The sequence below is a fragment of the Mycteria americana genome, chromosome 22 (assembly GCF_035582795.1).
Source record: "Mycteria americana isolate JAX WOST 10 ecotype Jacksonville Zoo and Gardens chromosome 22, USCA_MyAme_1.0, whole genome shotgun sequence".
NCBI classification, from domain to species: Eukaryota; Metazoa; Chordata; class Aves; order Ciconiiformes; family Ciconiidae; genus Mycteria; species Mycteria americana.
This window is the reverse complement of record NC_134386.1, coordinates 1,617,302-1,636,897: the sequence shown is the minus strand read 5'-3', so window position 1 is coordinate 1,636,897 and position 19,596 is coordinate 1,617,302. Positions and strand designations below refer to the sequence as shown.

General features: G+C 71.3%; 1 protein-coding gene across 1 annotated transcript; it reads right to left on the bottom strand.

Moving 5' to 3' along the window:
• Positions 1-5,247: 5,247 nt before the first annotated feature.
• NEUROD2 (neuronal differentiation 2) lies at positions 5,248-6,318 on the bottom strand. The gene is given in 3 exon segments (XM_075523005.1): positions 5,248-5,451; positions 5,453-5,589; positions 5,592-6,318. Coding segments are annotated over 3 exon segments (1,068 nt in total).
• Positions 6,319-19,596: the final 13,278 nt, after the last annotated feature.

Genomic DNA, 19,596 nt, shown 5'->3' with positions numbered 1-19,596 from the left:
CCCCATTGCTCTCCCCCCTCCCAGCCCATCCCTGCAGCCACCCCAGCACCGGCCGTGCCCCACCGGGGCGCGGGGGCCTCTCCTCACCCCCCCCGGCGTCTCCCACCGCCACCGTCCCCTCCCCACGCCCTGGCCGGGGATGCGGGACAGGGCTCGGGGCTCAGCCCCACGCTGGCAGTGGGGCAGGGTGTAAATGGGGGGGGGGGAACGGGACACGGACCTGACCCCAGCGAGGGCCGGGGGGGTCCGGGAGCCCCTATATTGGGGCTGGTGGGGACACAACGGGGACATGTGCAGCTCCGTGCACCCACCGGCTCGGGACACTGCCCGAGGGGGCCGCACCGCCCCCCCCCTCCACGCCGCCCACACGCGTGTGCCCGGGGCGGGGGGAGGAGCAGCCGCCCTCCCTGCCCAGCCGGGCCAAGCACCCCCTCGCCCCGCAGCCACCGGGGCCGGGCCGGGCCGTGCCCTGCGGCGGGGGGGGGGGGCCGGACCGGGGGCCCCGGGCTGGGCTGCAGGCGGTGCCGCATTCCGGAGTACCAGCATTTGCCGGCGGCCGGTGCCAGCAGGCGTTGGCAGGTTTGGAGCTTCGCAGCGATTCCAGGCACAGATGTCCTTGTTTTAACTCCTCTGCGATGGAGCCTGGCAGGCCGGGCGGGGGAGGGGGCGGCTCGGCAGCCCCCGGTGCGGCGGGGACCGCTGCCAGCCCGGCCCGCCCCGGCCGCGGCTCCGGGTACGGCGGGGACCCCCCACCCCCCCCCTCCCGGGCGGCGTCCCGGTCTCCCCATCGCACAAAACCGGGGGCAGCCCCCCCCCCCCTCCCACCCCCGACCCCCCCCCCCCATCCCCGACCCCCGGGCAGCCCCCGGCCCCCCGGAGCGGGTCCGCCCGGCCCGGCGGCGGCAGCGGGGCCGCCTCCGCAGCGCGGCGAACGCCCAGGGCCGGGAGCCTCCGTTTTTTTATGGTATCTGCAATTTTGGCAGAAATCTGTCTTTAATTTAGCTGTCCATATAAAAATCCGCACTGTATAATAATGAACAGATGCCATGAAATTTAAACTGAAGCAATGACTCCTCCTCCCCCCCCCCGGCTGGCACTCGCCGGTGGCAGCGGCGACCCGGAGCTGGCGCTCGCCCCGCGCCCCCGCCGCGCTCCGCCGGGCCGGGAGAGGGGCCGGGCCGGGCCGGGTCGGGGGCACCGGGGGCGGCGGGGTGTGTTTGGGGGGGACAAACCCACCCCCCAGTTCATCCTGCCTGGAAATCGGGGGGCTGAGCACGGGCGAGCCGCGACCGCGGGGTCCCCCCGGTGCTGGCCCCGCTCCGGTCCCCCCCAGCCGAGCCGTGCGGGGTCCCCGGTAACACCCCCCCCCCCCTCGAACCCCCCCGAGGTGACTTTGATCCCACGATCGCGCAAAGCCCTCGCAGAGCCCGGCGGGTCGCGGCGGCAGCTCCCCGCTTCCCTCCGCGGGATCCGCCGGCCGCCGCCGCTGCTGAGCACCGGGGCCGCGGTGCGGGCCGACCGGGCACCGGGGCCGGGTACCGAAGCCTTGTACCGGGGCCGAGCACCGCGGCCGTGCAGCGGAGCTCTGCACAGGGCCGTGCACCGGAGCTTTGCACCGGAGCCGTGCACCGGAGCTTTGCAACGAAGCCGTGCACCGGGACCGGGCACCAAAACCTTTCACCGGAGCTTTGCACCGGAGGTTTTCTCCGGAGCTTTGCACCGGGGCCGTGCACCGAGTGCGGGGCCGGTCCGGGCGGGAGCAGCCGGGCGGGGGCTTCCCGCATCCCCTCGCTTCGGCGGGGCCGGGCGGGCGCCGGGGAAAGAAAAATCCCGGGAATTGAACGTAAACCGCAGCCCCGGCCCCGGGGCCGGCCCCCCCCGGCACAGCCGGCCCCGGGCCCTTCCCGGGAGCAGATGTCGGCGGCCCCCCCGCAGCCCCCGGCCCCCCGCCTCCCCCTCCCCTCCGCCGGGGCATCCGCCTTTCGCCGCCGCAGCTCCGGGCCGCGGCCCCGGTGCCGCCGGTTGCGGGTGACGGCCGAGGGGCCGCGCATCGCCCCCGCCCGGGCCCCCCCCCGGGGCGGCCCCGAGGCTTTTTCCCCGGACAAACGAGGCCCTTCCCGGGAGGCCGCCCGGGCCGGAGCCGTCGGAAGAGGCTTCGCTGATCCGCGGGCAGCGGCGACGCCGGGGCCCGGCCCGGCCGGGAGGTCTCGGGGGGTCTCGGGGGGCCCTCGGGGGCCGAGCTCCGCCGCAGCGGCTCGGCGGGCCGGGGCGGCCCCGTTCCCCCTCCCGGTGCCGGCTCCTCGCCGTCCCCTTTCCCGGGCCGGGCCCCGCACGTCGGGGCCGCGCTGGAGCCGTTTCCCGGTTCGGCGCCGGCCCCGGGCCCGGCCAGGCTGGGGGCGCGTCCCGGGCCGACCCCAAACCTGCCCCGGTTTTCCCCAAAAGCCGCGGGGCGGTGGGGCGCGGGGCCCCCCGGCCTCTCCCGGGAGGAACCCGGGGGCTCCGTCCCCGCAGCCCCGGTGCTGCCCCGGCGCACGCCGCCTCCCGCGGGGAACCGGCCCCCCGCGATCCCCGTGGCCGTGGGCAGCGGCACGGCGCGACCGAGAGCCCGGTCCCCGTCCCCGCCCGGAGCCCGCGGCCGTCGGGCGGTGATGAGCCCCGGTGGCGGGAACGGTAAATAGACCGACGCCCGTTCGCTGGGGAGGCGGCGGGGCCCGGGCGCCCGTTCAGCACCGCCGCGGCGGACAGCTCCGCACCGGGCACCGGGCACCGGCACCGGCACCGGCACCGCGAACCCGCACCGGCACTGGCACCGGGACAGGGCACCGCGCCGGGGCTCCAACGGGCACCGACACCGGCAACCGGCACGGGCACCGGGCGCCGCGCCGGGAGCCGACCGGGTACCGGGGCCGCTACGGACGAACCCGGCCTTGGCCACCGCCGCCGGGCACCCTCGCCGAGGCCACCGGCGCCGCGGGCCGGTGCCCGCTCCGGGCACCAGCCTCCCGGGGGACCGGAGCGGTGTCACCGCCGCGGCTCGCCCCGTGCCGGCGGGGCCGGGACCGAGCCGGGCCGCCGCTCCGGATCCCGGTGCCTTTATTGGCGAGGGGGGGGGGACACCGCCTCCCCGGTCCCGGGGGGGACACCCGTGGGGCTGAGCCGCGTTATATCAGCGCCGCCCCACCGCGGGCCGCGCACTCGGGCGGCGGGAGCGGCGGAGGCACCGGCACCGCCGAGAGGCACCGGGGACGGCGACGGCGGGGGCCGGGCCGGTGCCCCCCCGGTGCCCCGGGGCGGAAGGAAAGCGGCGAAGGCGGCGGAGTCAACATTGAATATTTATTAATCGCCGTCGAAGGACGCTCGGTAATTACAGGTTCGCCGCGAATCGCACCGGCGGCGGCTCGGTTACGGCCGACGAGTCCTGGCGGGGCCGCCCCGGCGGGGACCGGGCTGCGAGCGTCCAGCGGGGCCGGGGGGGGCCCCGGGGAGGGGAAGGGGGGGGGGGGCCGATGCATGCAGTATCGCCGGGCCCCCCGGCCCCGCGCCCCCGCGCTCCGCCGCCACCGAGCAGCGTCCGCGGGGCGGGGAACGGGGAGCGGGGAGCGGGGAGCGGCTCCCGGCGGGGGGGGCTCTTGCATATCGTTGGCCATAAATATTTATTAATCGAAATGAAACGGAACGGAAACACGAAAGCACTTCTGGTGTCGGACAGGCGGGTCCCCTTTGCTACAACGGTTTGTGGGTTTTTTTCTTTTTCTTTTTTTTTTTTTTTGTGTTTTTCCCGGGTTTTGTTTTTTTTTGCAAAACTTTTTTGTTTGTTTGTTTTTTGTAGGGTTTTTTGTTTTTTGTTTTTTTTTCGTTTCGAAAACATTTCTCAGAAATTCTCCTCCTCCTCCTCCTCCCTGGTCTCTAAAAATGCTGGTTTCTTCGAAGGTGGTGCGGGCAGGTTCCAAAAAAACAACCAAAAAAAAAAAAACCCAAAAAAACCCAAAATTTAAAAAAAGCAAAAAAGAGCGTTTTCTCGGCTTTACGGCGTCTCTCCCGACCGAAGGAATGCGGCAAACCGGGGCGAAGACACACGGGCCGGGCCCGGGCGCCGCGGGGGGGGCGCAGCCCCGCCAGCCCCCCCGGAGCCCCGCTTGCATAGCTGCGGGCTGCCCCGCCGCCCCGGCCCCGGCTCCGCCAGCTCGGGAAAACCGGGGCGGCCTCCGCGGGCTTGGGGGTTGTTATTATCTTTTTTTTTTTTTAATTCTTTTTTTTTTCCTTTTTTTTTTTCCTTTTTTTTTTTTTTTCCTTTTTTTTCCGTTTCAAGTTTTAAAACAGGTAAAAAACGTCCTGACACACGCGCTGCGAGAGGAGCTCCCGGGGCTGGGAGCGGGGCCGGGGCCCCCCCCAAAGCAAAGTGCATCTCTGAGCGTCCGCCGGGCGGGCCTGCTTGCATAGATAGAAATGTGGGTTCCTCCCTTCGCCTCTTTATTGCTTCGGAAAGTTTCGCTCCGCGCCGCAGCGCGGGCTCCTCTCGCTCCCACGGGCCGGGGCAGCGGGTGTCCAATGCCGGGGGGGTGGGTGGGTGGGGGGTCACGGCGGTGGAGGGGAGAAAACGGCCCAAAATGGGGGGAGGGAAGGAAAAAAAAAATTAAAAAAAAAATATATAGACAATTAAATGAAAACGAATTAAAAAGGAAACGAGGCGGCTCGACCCAGCGAGCCGGGCCGGGCGCCGGGGGCGGCTCCGCCGGGCGCTGCCGCTGCGGCCCGGGGGGGGCCGGGGCCGCGGTGGGGCCTCCCCCCTGGGGGACGGTGATGATTATAATAAAATAATAATAATAATAATAATAATAATAATAATAATAATAATAATAATAATAATAATAATAGTGATAATAGTGGTAATACTAATAGTAATACTAATAGTAATAATAATAGCAATAACAATAATAAGAAGAATAAATAAGAAGAATAATAAATTAACTAATTCAATAATAAAGAATAACAACAATTTAAGGGAAAGGGGAAATCCGCCCAAAAAAGCACTTTGTCCCCACGGGGCGCGGGGACCCGCCGCCGGGGCCGGGTCCCCATATTGCACCAAAGCCCACGGCGGAGCCCCGGGGGCCGGTCCGCGGGGCCGCCGCGGGTGTGTGTGTGTGGGTGGGGGTGGGGGGGTGGGGGGGCGGGGGTGGGTGTGCGTCCCCGCCTCGGGGACGGGGCGGCCGGGGTGGGGAGGGGGCTCGGGGGGGGGGGGGGGTGTCAGTTGTGGAAGAAGGCGTTGAGCTCCTCGTACATGGGGCCCCGCTCGTGCGGGAGGTGCATGTCGTAGGGGAAGATGTTCTCGGAGTGGACCCCCCCGCGCATCCCCGCCGAACCGAAGACCAGGTTGTGGCCGGCGGGCCGGGAGCCGGGCAGCGCCGAGTAGTGCATAGAGTAGTGATAGCTTTTCTCGTGGTCGGGGAAGAGAGTCCTGCTTGAGGGAGAAGTTGCCGTTGATGCAGAGCGGGGGGCTGAGCCCACCGTCGTACTCCGAGCTGTTGTAGTCGGGGGACGCGTTGCCGTAGAGGCTCTCGTAGGCGGAGGCGCAGTAGCTGTGTGTCTCAGCCCGTGGGAACCGGGACCGGCGGCGGGCGGGCACTGCGCCGCGGCCAGCCGCGAGCAGGGGTAGGGGTAGGGGTGCACGGCGAAGGAGGCGTTGGGGCCGTGGAAACGGCCACCCTCCTGACCCTGCTCCGTGAGGAAATTGCGGGAATTGAGCTGCAGGCAGCCGGCCACCAGGTTGGTGGTGGGCTGCGACAGCCCCTTGCACAGAGTCTGCACGTAGGAAACCAGGTCGGGCCGTTTGCCCGAGCGCAGGATCTCGGAGAGAGCCCAGATGTAGTTCTTGGCCAAGCGAAGGGTCTCGATTTTGGAGAGCTTTTGCGTTTTGGAATAGCAGGGAACCACCTTCCGCAGGTTGTCCAGGGCCGCGTTCAGGTCGTGCATTCGGTTCCGTTCCCGGGCGTTCGCCTTCTGCCGCCGCAGCTTGGAGCGTTCCAGCCGCGCCTTGGTCATCTTGCGCTTCTTGGGGCCGCGCTTCTTGGGCCGCTCGCCCTCCGCCTCCTCCAAGCCTTCCTCCTCCTCCTCCTCCTCCTCCTCGTCCCCGCCTAGCTCCCCTTCCTCCTTGCTCTCCCCCAGCGAACCCTCGGGCGGCTCCTCGGGGAGGGCGCAGCCCTTCCCCGCCCGCTCCTCCTTCTCGCTGCGGGCATCCTCCTCGCACTCCTCGGCCCAACCGGCGAATTTCGGCACTTCGGGGACCAGGCTGGGCTCGCTGAAAAGTCGCGTCAACATGGTGGCTGCAGCGGGGGGCAAAGAGCCAGGCGTTACCGGCGGCCCCGCTCCCGCCCCCCCCCCCCCCCCCGCCCCTCTCCGCGCCCCCAGCCCCGGCCGCGCTCCCCGGGAGCGGCGAAAACGAATTGGGCGCGGGGCCGCCCGCCGCCGCCGCCCGCCCCGGCCGCCCGACCCCGGCGGCACCGGGGCTCCCTCGGGGCGCGGCGACGCCCCCCCCCCCCCCCCGCACCGCCCCCCCCTCCCCCGGGCTCCCCGCCGCCGTCGCCCGCGCCCCGCTCCCCCTCTCCCGCGCCCGCCCCCGGCCCGGCCGGTGCCGCCCCCCCCGCCCCGGTGCCCCGCGGGCCGGGCCCGGTGCCGCCGGCCCCTCTTCGACGCCTCCAACTTTTCCCCGCCGCGGGCGCGGAACGGCCCCGGCCGCGGCTCCGCCACCGCCGTCCCGGGGCCGGAGCGCCGAGGCGCGGCCGCCGCCCCCCCCGCCCCCCCTACCCCCTCCGGCCCGGTCAGCCCCGCCCGGGGCCCCCCCCACCCCGCCCCCGGGCTCCCCCCGGCCGCCGGAGCGCGGCCCGTAAAATGCGGCGGCATCAAACGGCGGCGCGGCGGGGGGCGGCGGGGGGCGGCGGGGGGCGGCGGGGGCGGCCGCGGCCGGGGCTCTCCCCCCCCCGGGGCAGCGCGGGGGTCGCGGGCGGCGGCGCTGCCGGGGTCGCCCCCGGGGCCGGGCGGAGCGGCGGGGCCGGGGCGGGGGGCGCCGCCCGGGGCGGGGGCCGGGGGCGCCGCGGGGGAGCGGGGAGGCGGCTCCGCCGGGTCGGGGCCCCCGGGGGCGGCGGCGCGGCGGCTCCGCGCCGATTTCGTTGATGCCGCTCGGCCGCCGCTGCCCGCTCCGTCCCGCCGGGACCGCGCCGCCCCGGGCGCGCCCAGCCGCGGGGGGGGGGGGGGGGGGACACGGACGACGGGGGGACCGGGGGGGTGGGGGTGGGGGGGCGAAGCCCCAACAACCCCCCCGGGGGAGCTCCGGGGGGGTGTGGGGGGAACCCCATCGGCGGGGCCGGCGGGGAGCGGGAGAAGCGAGGGCCGGGGGAGAACGAAAGACGGGGGAAAAAAGGGCGAGACGTGGCGGAGAAACAAAATCAACATGGAAGTTGCCTTTTCTCCATTCAAGTTTCCACCGCTGCCCTCCCAGCCCTCCACTTCTTACATAACTCACCTTCGGGCGGACCGGAGGAATTCTTATTTCATTGTTCCCAGCATCTTCTGGGACCGGGACGCGGCTCCTTGAGGTGCTCCAGCCTCCTGCAGTCCTCTATCCAAAAGGAGGCGAGAGTGGCATCTCTACCCAGCAAAGGGGGTACCAGCTCTGCTGCCAGTGCCATATGGTTGGCACGTCATGCGCGAGAGCTATCACATGAGAGCTAATGATTGACATGCGCTTGCATTCAGGGAGATTTGTCTCTCTGGGGAAGGAGGACTCGCCATCTGTCACTCTGTACTCAAAAAAAAAAAAAAAAAAGAAAAAAAAAAAAAAACCTCTTCCAAATCTACAGCTCTGCCTACACGCCGCAAAATGGGACCCGGGCGAGATGCAGGCGATGGCGGGGCCGGGCTGAACAATGGAGCCAGCGGCAGGGCGGCAGGGGAGACCGGCCATCCCGGCCAGGCCGAGTGTGTCGGGGGCAGCCGGCGGGCACCGGGGCGAGGGGGGAGACGCCGCAGGGACCCTCGCCGGGAGCTGGCATCTGCGGCTTGCCGCAAAATACCGTGGCGGCTCGCCCGGGTCCGTCCCCACCCTCAGCCACCAGCCGAGCAAGGATGGCTGCGATGCCGAGGGCCTGGCGTGGGCTGGGGGCTGCGGCCGGGCAGGGCCCGGGGGAGGCGGTGGTGGTGGCGGTGCCCGGTTCGGCCCCACCGGTGCGGGCAGGCGGCTGCAGGTTTGGGCGTGGGCAGGGCCGGTGGCTGCAGGGCCGTGGGTCTCCATGCGCGTGGCACGTGGCCCCTCCGGCTGCCCGCCGCCCCATGGCCGCGCCGGCACCGCCTCGGCCGCACAACCTCTCTCTGCAGCCCCGTGGCACAGCCCGGTGCGCAGAGCCGCAGCCAGCCTTCGGCACACTCCTACGTGCACGCGCAAACACACGCGCGCGCACATTTGCACACACGTGCACACGCACGCCCTCCCCGATGCACACGAGGTCCAAGCCCCCCACGGATGCAGGTCCCACGGTGTCGGTGGTGCAGGCCCGGCCATGCCGTGGCACAGCCGGTGAGGCCTTTGTCTGCCGGGCGCCTCCTCACTTGCCGCGGCCCCGTGCCCTGGCCCGGCAGCGCCCCGTCACCTCCCGGCCTGCAAATCTGTCCCCGCCACAGTGCATGTGCAGCCAGAAATCGCTGCTGCCATTTCCCTTGCGCCTGCAAACCGGCGGCAGGCGGCAGCGGGGCCGGGGAGCCCGTACCGGGTGTGTTGTGTCCCTGGGAGCCAGATCCCATCACCCGGTGCCCCGCTCCTGACCGCAGGGCTGAGCCGCGGGACGTCCCTGCGTCCTGGACCCCCTCTGTCCCTGCAAGCCCGGGGGGGGGGGGGCCGGGACCTGCCCGGCTCGAGGGGTGCGGGCAGGGGAAGGGGCAGCGGGTGCAGGGTGCCACGCACCGGCACGAGCTGGCCATGCAGCGCAGGCAAGGGCGGCACGGCCGTGGCGTGGGCACGGCAGGGACACGGCGGCAGTGGTGGCCGGGGCTGTGCCCACACGCAGACAAAGGGCTGGCCGTGCCCGGCCGCCTGGTCTGTGCCAGCGGTGTCGGCGTCGCCCACTCCCCCGGTGCAGGTGCCGGGGCTGGCACGTGACAGAGGGGCCTCCACCGGCGGTGAGCATCCCCCCCGCGCGCTCCCGCTGCCGAACCCTCCGACTGTCACTCACGGCTGCGGCCGAGCAGATGGCACCTGGGCTGGAGCTGGCCCGCGGGGAGGCAGGGCCCACCCCAGCCATGCCGGTGCCGATGCCGTGTGGGGGCACACCGATTCCTGGGCAGCCTCCCGGCACATCGCAGCCCTTCCCCGCAGCGCTGCTCAGCTCCCTCCGTTGTTGCCATCTTCATTTTGCAGGCGGGTGCCGGGCGGGCATCACCGTGCCCCAGGAGCCCGCCCTCGCCCCGTGCCCACGGCACGCCGGTGCTGCCCGTTCCTGCCAGGTCTGGGTAAGTTCCCACTCCGCTGCCCTCGGTGACACGCAGCCCTCGGCGGGTGGCATGGCCCCGCTCCAGCCCGGCTGCACCCTTGGCGTCGGGGCAGCAAGGCCGGCAGTGCCCCGGCTCCTGGCACCGGGCTCACAGCCCATGGGGGACCCGTGCGGGCACCGGGGCTGCCCGAGGCCGAGGAGATGCCACGGCGTGAGTGGCCGGGCTGGCCCGTGCGGGGACAGGGACGGGGACAGGGGGAAGCCGCGAGCCCCTGGCCCGGTGCATCCGTTACAGCCTAATTAGCAGCCGGCGAGCGGCAAGGGTGGGCGCTGGCGTGAGCCTCATCAGCATGCACAGCGCTTGGAGGGAGAAGAAAGTGGAGACATGAAACGGGGAGAGGAGATGAAAGGGGAGCAGGGAGATGAAAACCCAAACCACTGCATTGTGCCGGGGCCGGGGCGGTGCCGGGGGCCCTCGGCCGGCCTGTGCCGGGACACGGTCCGCGGTGCGGGCAGGAGGAGGGATGCTGGTGCCGTCCCTGTGCCACGGCTGGTGATGGCACGGGGCAGAGTGGGGCAGGGGCAGCCCCGTCCCGGTCCTTTGGGGTGGGGGGGGGTCATCCAGGGCGGTGAGTGGGGCTCCCAGCGTCACGGCACGGGGGCTGGATGAGCAGGATCCGGCCCCTGGGGAAATGGGGCTGCCCTGGGCAGCAGGAGGAGGCGAGGTCGGGGTGAACCCAGGAGCGGGCACGGCTGGGGGGAGCAGGGTGGGAGCAGGGGCAGGGCTGGGTGCTGGTGCATCGGGTGCAGGGGCTGGGTGGGGGGTTTCTCTCGCCCCAGGAGGTCGGGGCTGGGGGAGCTGGGCCCGGCGACCCTGGGGCTCTGGTTCCCATCCTGCTGCTGGTCCTTGCGTGCCGGGACCGGCTTTCCCGGCACCGCCACCTCCGCTCCCTGGGCCGCCCCAGCCAGGTCCCCTGGGGTCTCGCTGCTCGGTGGGCACAGCAGGGCATTTGGCTGGTGCGTGAAGCTCTTTCCTCCTCCAAAATTCATCCTCCGTGTCCCTTCCCCTCCCTCTGGCAGGAAGGCGACGGATGGGGATGGGCACCCTGCCTGGAGCGGGCAACGGCTCCGTCCCGGAGGTGGGTGCTGGGGGACACACGGCATCTGGAGGGACGTGGCGGGGGCACGGAAGCGGGTCGGCGCCGGCAGAGCCGGGGGGTGGGAGCTGGACGCTGGGTGATGCCGGGACCTGGCTGGGAGCCAGCTGAGCCCCGGGCTGTTCCCGGGGGCCCCGCGTGGGGCGAGTTTGCCGGGGCTCAGCCGGCTGCCGCATCCCCAGCGTGGGGCCGGGTGAGCGGCGCTGCAGCCGGCTGCCTCGGCGAGGCCACGCCGTCGCTCCCCGGCACGGGCCGGGGGGCACTCGACCTGGTCCCCCTCGCCATTTGGGGTCCCTGTACCCCCTTGGCGGGGCCGAGCCATCCGGGGCCCGAGCGGAGGAGCCAGCTCCGGCGTGTCCCCGCGTGTGGTGGCGGGGGGAGGCGAGGGCCGCGCTGCCAGATGGAGCCAGCTCCGCGCTGCAATATTTCTGGGAGGTGAAGGCTGGGGAGAGATGGATGCGGTAACGCGCGGCGGAGCCACCGCCGGGGAATGTCAGCCGAGGGGAGGAGAGCGGCGGGAGCGGGAGCCCAGCCCGTCCCCATCCCCGTCCTCGCTGCCTTTGGGGACGAAGTGGCCCCGGACCAGGTCCCCAGAGCAGCCCTCCCTCGTGGGACCCATCCCTGGGCATCACTGGGTGAGCAGGGCCCTATCTGTGGGTGGGGGTCTCTGGGGGACAGGGGAGGGGGTGTGGGTGCCCTGCCTGTCCCCGTGTCCCTAAAGGTCCCTGCAATGGGGACCGCGGGGTCATGGGTGGGCTGGGGAGCCTGGGAGGAGGAAGCTGGTGGTGGAGGGAAACTGAGGCACAGAGGGAGGAAAGGGGCGGTCCTGACTCAGCCGGGATCGGGGGGGGGGGGGGGCTTTTAGCGAACCCTTTTTTTTTTTGCTAGAGGAGGATGGGGAGCTGCTGTGCCGGCCCCGGGGCTGTGGTGCCGGTGCCAAGCGAAGCCGCCGTCACCGCGGGGCGGCTGCTTCACCCACCCTGGCCGGATCGTGCCCCTGGGGCAGCCGGACCCCCCCATCCGTCCCCCCACCCGCTGCTGCTCGTGGGCCGGGGACTTGTCAAGCGGTTTTTAAGACGCACGCTGTTAATTAGGCAAACGACGCCCTGGGAATTGTCCGGTGGGAAACTGCTGGAGCCGCGGCTGCGTGCGGGGCTGGGGACGGAGGGTCCTGGGGCGGGCAGATGGGTGGCCCCAGGGGACTTGTGTCCCCCCCCCCGCGCCCCCTTTGTCACCCGGCGGTCGCTGGGCTCGCCCCTGCCGGGGTCAGATGCTCTTTGGGGACAGTGGGGGGGCTGGGACAGGGGGACCCCAGCCGGGGATCCAGGGCCGGAGGGGGCTGCCATTGTGCCACCGGCGGAGCTGGCTGCTGGTGAGGTGCTAAAGCCACCCTGCTGAGGTCACAATGGGCTATGACATCACAACAACCGGACCGTGATGTCACAAGAGCCCAGGAGCGGACAGGAGACCCCCTGTGGCCACTGCACCCCCCCCCCCATCGCTGCCCCGGTTGGGTCGGGGGGGGACACGGGGGGCCGGCACGCAGCCCGGCAGTGCCACCGGCGTGGGCACGGCGCGGCGCGGCTGAACGAGCGCTGCTGGCACCAGCCCCCGGCCCCCCCGCAGCAGATGGCGTCCGCTTGGGCCTGTTTCAGGGAGCCGGCGGGGCGCGGTGGCGGGGGGACGCGGCGTGCGGGGGCGGCAGGGGCTGCCCACCGCCCCCTCCATTGCCCCCCTGCCCCGCTCTGTGCTGGTGTCCCCAAATCGGGGGGGGGGCGGGGGGGGCCCTCCCAGAAATGCACCGAGTGGTGTCAGGCCTCAGCAGGGCGGGTGGGCACAGGGGCCACGGGCGAGCGGGGAGCGGGGCGGCAGCAGGGACAAAGGCGAAGGGCCGGATTTGGGGCTGGGGGTGCCAGACCCCCGCCCTGGAGGGGCCTCGGGCCCCCGGCCCGTGGGGGCCGATCCAGCCTGGTGCTGCCATCGCGGGGCTCGGCTGTCGCTGCCAGCCCCAGGGCGCTGCGGGGACCCCCGGTGTCGGGCGTTCTGGGGCCCTCGCCCCCATCCCGGGGTGCTGTGGGGCCTGCCATCCCTGGGGACGTCGGGGACCCCCGTCCCACGTCCCGGGTGGCTTTGGGGACCCCCAGCCTGGGGAGCATCCCGCCACCCCGAGCCATCGAGGAGTTGGGGGGGGGGGGGGGGCCGGCAGGGAGCGGATTTGGGGAGGGGGGGGTGTCTCCATGGTGACAGGGTGCCGATGACGACAGTCGCCATGGCGAGGCTGCGTGGCCCGGCCCGTTGCCATGACGATGCGCCTGGCACGACGAGTCGCCATGGAGATGGCCGAGGGATGGAGCGGTCCCCATGGCGGGGGGCTCAGGGCCAGGCCAGGGCTGGGGGGTCCCCGGGACCGAGCTCCCCCCCCCCTTTCTCCCACGCGTGGGGCCTCGCACCCTGCCGGCGCGGCGCGGCGTGGGGCCGGTGTCACCGCGTGCCGCCGCGTGCCCGCTGCCGCCACCGCCCAGGTTCATTTGCACGAGGCTTTTCCACTCCAGTTCACACTACCATCTGACAAGCCCAACTTCTCATTTTCAGAGTAATCACTCCACTGCACTAATTGCACATGCAAATATGCAAATTCGTATTAATTAATTACTATACTAATTAGTTCTGTGGTATTTGCGAGTAATAAATCATTCGGAGGGAGCGGGAAGCTGGAGACCTGGCCCATTTACACTTCGCATAAAATTTTAATAGGCGCTCCGGCTGATCCGGGACAGCCGCGCCGTGCCGCGCTTAAAGGCGCAGAGCTGGCGTGGCGCGGCCTGGCCACGCTGCCCGGCTCGGGGGGCACCGGCACCCCCGGCCCTGGTGCGCGGGAGGGGGCGAGGGGACGGGGAATAGGGAGGGAAAAGGGAAAATGAAGGAAAAAGGCAACGGGGAGGAGGGATGCGGGCGGTTTGGGGGCGCGGGGCTGGTCCCCGGGGGTGACGCGGTGGTTCTGCGCCCGGTGGCTGCGGCAGCCCTGGCTGTCTCCTCCTTGGGGAAACTGAGGCACGGAGCGGGGTCCCCCCCGGGGAGCGGGTGCAGGGTTGGTCCCCACCGCAGCACCCCACGCCTGGGGGGGTCTCCCCTCGCCCTGGAGGTGTCCGGCCCCTCCTGCTGCGGGGAGACCCCCAGGGAGGGGGGTGCTGGGGGGGGGGGTGGGGGTCACCCCATTCTGCAGCCGCTCCTGCTCCTGCCAGCCACCACCGCCACGCCGGCACCGCGACCACGCCGGCCCCGCGACCACGCCAGCACCGCGCAGCCGCTCCCCACCGCCACCTTTGGGGATTTTGCAAGCCTTTAATTGTCGTAAGCACAGATTAATTAAGCAGCGATAAACACAAACCCATGCATTATTGATGAATAAGGGTGAGTTCAGGTTGGTGCAAACGTTGTAATTAAATATAAACCTCAAGCTGCCCATTGTTAACGTACAAATTACATTACTATTGCGACACGTGTCGGGGCGTGCACGGCCGGGAAGGGGCTCGCGCCCGGGCACCGCGACCCTGCTGCGCCCTCCGGCCCCGCAGAGGGGGAGAGGGGCTGGCGGGAGGGTTTGGGGGGCAGGAGTCGGGACCCCGCCACCCGGTCCCCTCGCCACCGACATCCCTGGTTCCGCCGCAGCGCCGGGGCCAGGCCCTTCTCTGTCCGCGTCCGTCCTGGATCCGCGTGCAGCGAGGATGCTCCACGCCGGGCCCGGCACGGGCCGAGGGACGCGTCACCGGTCCCCGGTCCCATGGGGACAGCAGCTCCCCAAGGAGAGACGGGGAGTCCCCGCTCGGCAGCCGGCCCCGCTGGGATGGGGACGTGCACGGGCACCCCGCGCGCTCCTGTGCGTGGACGCACGCGGACACACGCACGCACACGCACACACTTCTGTGCACACATGCATGTCCCTGGCACATACACACGTGCACACGCACGCACTCCCGTGCACGCGCACGCATAAGCATGCACACACGCTCCTGTGCACACGCATCCCTGGCGCACGCACACGCACACACATAAGCGTGCACACACACTCCTGTGCACGCACGTGCACGCACATCCCTGTCGCGCGCACACACACACACATAAGCGTGCACACACGCTCCTGTGCACGCACTCACGTGCACATCCCTGTCGCGCGCACACACACACACAAAGCATGCACACACTCACGCTCCTGTGCACACACGTGCATGCACACACATGCACGCCCCTGCCACGCACACATGCACACACATAAACATGCACCCACTCCTGTGCACACATGTGCATGCACGCACACACGCATGCACACCTGGATGCACACACGCATGCACACCTGGATGCACACACACGCACATCCCTGGCACATACGTGCATGCATACACACGCACACTCCTGTGCACACACATGCACATCCCTGGCATGCACACACATAAACATGCACACACTCCTGTGCACACACGTACACGCATGCACACACACGCACATCCCTGGCACATATATGCATGCATAAATGCGCACACACACTCCTGTGCACACACATGCACATCCCTGGCACGCACACATGCACACACATAAACATGCACACACTCCTGTGCACACACGTGCATGCACGCACACACGCACGCACGCACACGCACATCCCTGGCACATACATGCATGCACACACACGGGCGCACACGTGCACAGCCCTGGCACACGCATGCACGCACCCCCAGGCACCACACCCCCCCCCGTTCCCACCGCACCAGCACCCACCCAAACACCCACCCTGAAGCAGGGCAGCCCCCACCCACAGGGGCTCGTGTCCCCACGTCCCTGTCCCCCCCTGCACGAGCAGAGCCCCCACCCGGGCACCATCCCCGGCCAGGCCACGCTCGCCCATACGTCCCTCCCCTATGGATTTGCACCTGACAGTCCCCTTGCCGGGACCCCCCTGCCTTGGGTGCCGTGGCTGTGCCACCCTCCCCGCGGGCACCGGGCTCTCCCCGGCAAACCCCAGCCCTCTGGGCAGCCGCATCCCCTGGGGACCCCGGTGACACCCCCGCTGGGACAAGCGACAATGACACCGGGGGGGCAAGGGGAGCGTGGCGAGCCCGGCTGGCCGCGCGTCCCCGGCTCCCCGCGCGCCCCCAGCCCGGGCGGAGGGTGGGGGTTGGCAGCTGGTAGCTATTTATTAACCAGTCATGGTTAAATTGGTTTATAAATTAACAGATGTTTTAACTTTATTCTTTCTTCTGGGAACGGAGGCAGCAAACTGGTCTGTGCTGGCGGCCGGGCACTGGCCGGGCCCCCTCCTCGGGAGGGTCTCGTGGATGGGGATGGGGTGGGGGGAGCGGGGCTGGCAGCCCCCCCCATAGCCCCCCTGGCAGGGCACCGTGGGGGCTTTCGGGTCCCCCGGGGTCACATCTCCCCAGGGAAGGGGGCTTGGGCTGTGGAGGGCACGTGCTACAGGTGGGTAAACTGAGGCACGGCCGCCACTGACATCCCCCAGCAAAAGGAGACCCCCCCCGGAGTGCTTCTCCTCTCCTGGTCTCACCGCTGCACCCCCTCCCTCCTCGGGACCTCCGGGCTTGCACCCCCCCACTCCCCTGTATCCCCCCCCCCAAGGTTTTGACCGTTCAGACCCTGCCGGGGCAGGCAGACCCCGGCGCCAGGCTCTGTGTGCGGACCCCCCCGAGCCAGCGCATCCCCTGCCCGGCTGGGTGCCCACCCTGGGGGTGCCAGGCAGGACGCCCACCCCAGCGGTGTTGTCCCCAGTGTCCCCAGCCCCAGTGGCAGCCCCCAGTCCCAGTCCCAGCCCGGCCAGGAGCACCCCGGGGCGCGGGTGCAAGGTTTGGCGTGGGCCGGTGGCTGGCGGCTGCCAACCGGGACGGCTCCAGCCGCGGCTCTGCTCCGGCCACCCCGTGCCAAAGCCCTTGAGCCGTTGCCCAGGCCTGTGCTCGCCGCGCGGCTGTGCCAGCACCAGGGTGGCCACGCCAGCCAGGCCATGCCAGCGTTGGGCACCGCCATGCCAGCACCGGGCACCGCCATGCCAGCCGCGCCGGGGATGACATCTGCCGGCAGCGTGCCGCAGCACCGACGGGCACGGCCGGGCTGGCGAGGGCACCAGGGCCAGGCCTGGCCCAAGGGGACGTGGGGACACAGCCCCCTGCCCACCCAGCTGGGGTGCAGGGATGGGGCCCCTCCTCGTCCTGCTGGGGCGGGGGGTCAACCCCCCCCGTCCCCCTGGGGACACGGGGACGCGGCCCCTCCTCGCCCCGGGGTTGGACCCCCCGCATCTTTCCAGGGGTACGGGGTTGCAGCCCCCCCCGTCATGGCGGGGTTATGGGGTTGCAGCCCCCCAGTCCTGCCAGCGCTGCTCAGTGCCTCAGTTTCCCCATCGCACAGAGGGGGTGACACCCCCCCACCCCCCCCCAGTGCTGCCCGGCCGCTCTGGGCAGTGGCGTTGGCAGCGGGACAGTGGGGTGCCACCGTGGGGGTGGCCGGGTCCCCAGGCCCCCCCCATGCAGCCCCATTTGGGGAGGGGGCCGCCCCCAGCTCCCCCTTCCCCTCTGCAGCAGCCCAGGCTTGAAGCCGGGGGGGGCTCCCAGCAGGGAAGGGGTTAAGGCCCCTGCGCCCCCCCCTCCCCCCCCCGCCCGCCGCCCCCTCGGGCTCCCACGCGTGCTCCCACTCGCGTTCCCACTCCCGGCACCTCCTCTGCACCCGGGGGAGCACCGGCCCCCACCCGGCCGCCCCCGCTGCAGCTCCGGGGGGGTCGGGGGGCCCCGTGCCCGGGGGGGCTGCACCCACGGTGGGTCCTGGGGTGCGGGGGGCACTCGGGGTGCACAGCCCGGGGGGAGCTGGGGGGGACCCCGGGAGTGACACCCCCCCCCCCCCCGGGTACCCCCTCCCGCAGGGCCGGGCAGGGGACCCAGGCGTCCGGAGGGGGATACCCACGGTGAGGGGCACGGGGGGGGCCCCGGTACCCACTGACCCCCCCCGAGCTCCGCCCACTCCGTGGCCCCGCCCACTCCACCGCACAGGCCCCGCCCCCCGGCACTCACCTCTTGGACCGGGCAATCGGTGTCCCCGTGTCCTCCTGTCCCCACGATGCTCCGAACCCGCCGTGCCCCGTCCCCGCGACGCCCTGTCCCCATGGCACCCTGTCCCCACCGTGCTCCCCCCCCACGACGTCCTCCTGTCCCTACGGCGCTCCCACCCTACGCTGCCCTGTCCCCGCGATGCTCCGTCCCCGCTGTACCCCGCCACCGCGACGCTCCGTCCCCAGCGTACCCTCGTCCCCGCGATGCCCCATCCCCATGGTGGCCTGTCCCCGTGATGTCCCATCCCTGCGGTGCCCCGTCCCCACCGCACCCTGCCCCGCTGCTTCCCCATCCCCGCGATGCCCCGTCCCCGCAGCCCCCGTCCCCCCGCGCTGCCCCGTCCACGTCGACGCCCCGGCCCCGTAGCACCCTGCCCCTCTGACACCGCGTCCCCGCCGTGCCCGGCCCCGCGGCCCTGTCGTGGCTTCGGCGGCGGGCGAAGGCTCCCGCTCCTCGCCGGTGCCCGCTGACGGGGGGCGAGGCGGCGAGTGCCGCTTCCCCGAACCTGCTGCTATTTTTACTCTCTCTGCAGGAGGATTCGCTGCTGCGTGGAGCTGCAGCCCCCGTCACACGGCACGGGGACGGGCACGGCACGGCACGGGCACGGCACAAGCGCCGGTGGCTCTGCCCCTGCATGCCGCGGAGCAGCCTGGGTGGCCACGGTGCCAGGATGGGGCTGACCCGGCGAGGAGCGGGGCCGCGTGCCGCACGTGTGCCCGGAGCCGCGTGGCACGGAGGGGGCTCGGGCGCCGCATCCGTTCCCCGGCGCGGTGCCGGATGCCGGGCCCAATGCGGTACCCCCCTGCGCCGAGCTGCAGGTGCCACCCGCGGGCTCGGTCTGCGTGGGTGCAGGCGCGGGTGGCGCGTGCCGATCCCGGGGGGCTGCGGGTGCTGCCGTTGCCGCAGCGCGGGGAAGGGAGGGGGCCCGGCCACCCCCTCGTACGGCTCCTTCGCGGGCGGGAGGAACGGGAACGGCAGCGGGAAGGAGCCCGGGAACCTGTTGCCATAACAACTTGGGTCCCACGCCGGGATGGGGACAGGGACGGGGACGATGATCGGAACCCGGCACGGGGACCCCCGACACGGGGCCAGCCTGGGCGCGAGGTGACCGAGGGACCCGTCGCCCTGTCCCCGTGGCTCGGCCTCGCGGTCCCCTCCATGGGGACGTGGGCTCTGCTGGTGCCCGTCCCTGGGCTGTCCCCACCCGGGGTGGGCAGCGCCGCGTGGGGCTGCGCTGTGCCGCAGGGCCAAGCTTGTCTGAGCAGAGCCCGGCTTTGCCACGCTTTGCCGTGCTAAGCTGAGCTTTGCCGTGCTCTGCCATGCAGAGCCGAGCTTTGCCGCGCAGAGCCGGGCTTTGCCGTGCTTTGCTGCGCAGGGCCGGGCGGGCGGGAGGCTGGTCCATGGCACGGTGCCACTCGGGTAAATATTTTGCTGGAGCGGCGGCTGCTGGCCCGCAGCCACCCGCAGCCGTTGGAGCACCGGGAGATCCGGGGGCCGAAGCCAGCTCCCAGCTCCCCCTTCCTCGTTCCTCCTCAGAGGCGGCTTCCTCATCCCCGCCACCATCACCGCCGCCACCGCAGCCCCTGGCCAGGGCACCCCGCGAGGGGACGGGTGCCGCCGATCCGGCTGCCGGTGACCGCGCTGTCCCCCTGCATGGGGACCCCCCGGCTGTCCCCCCTCGGCGGGGCCGGGAGAGGTGCCCTCGATGCCCGGGTCCCTCCCGGCGGGGCCGCGGCAGAGCCCGGCACGTGCAGTGCCGAGCACCGGTGCTGAGCGGTGCCCAGGCTGGGGGCTGTGCCCGGGGGGCTGAACCCCCACTTCCCCGGGGGAAACTTTGGGTTTGGTGGAATTTTCCATGGG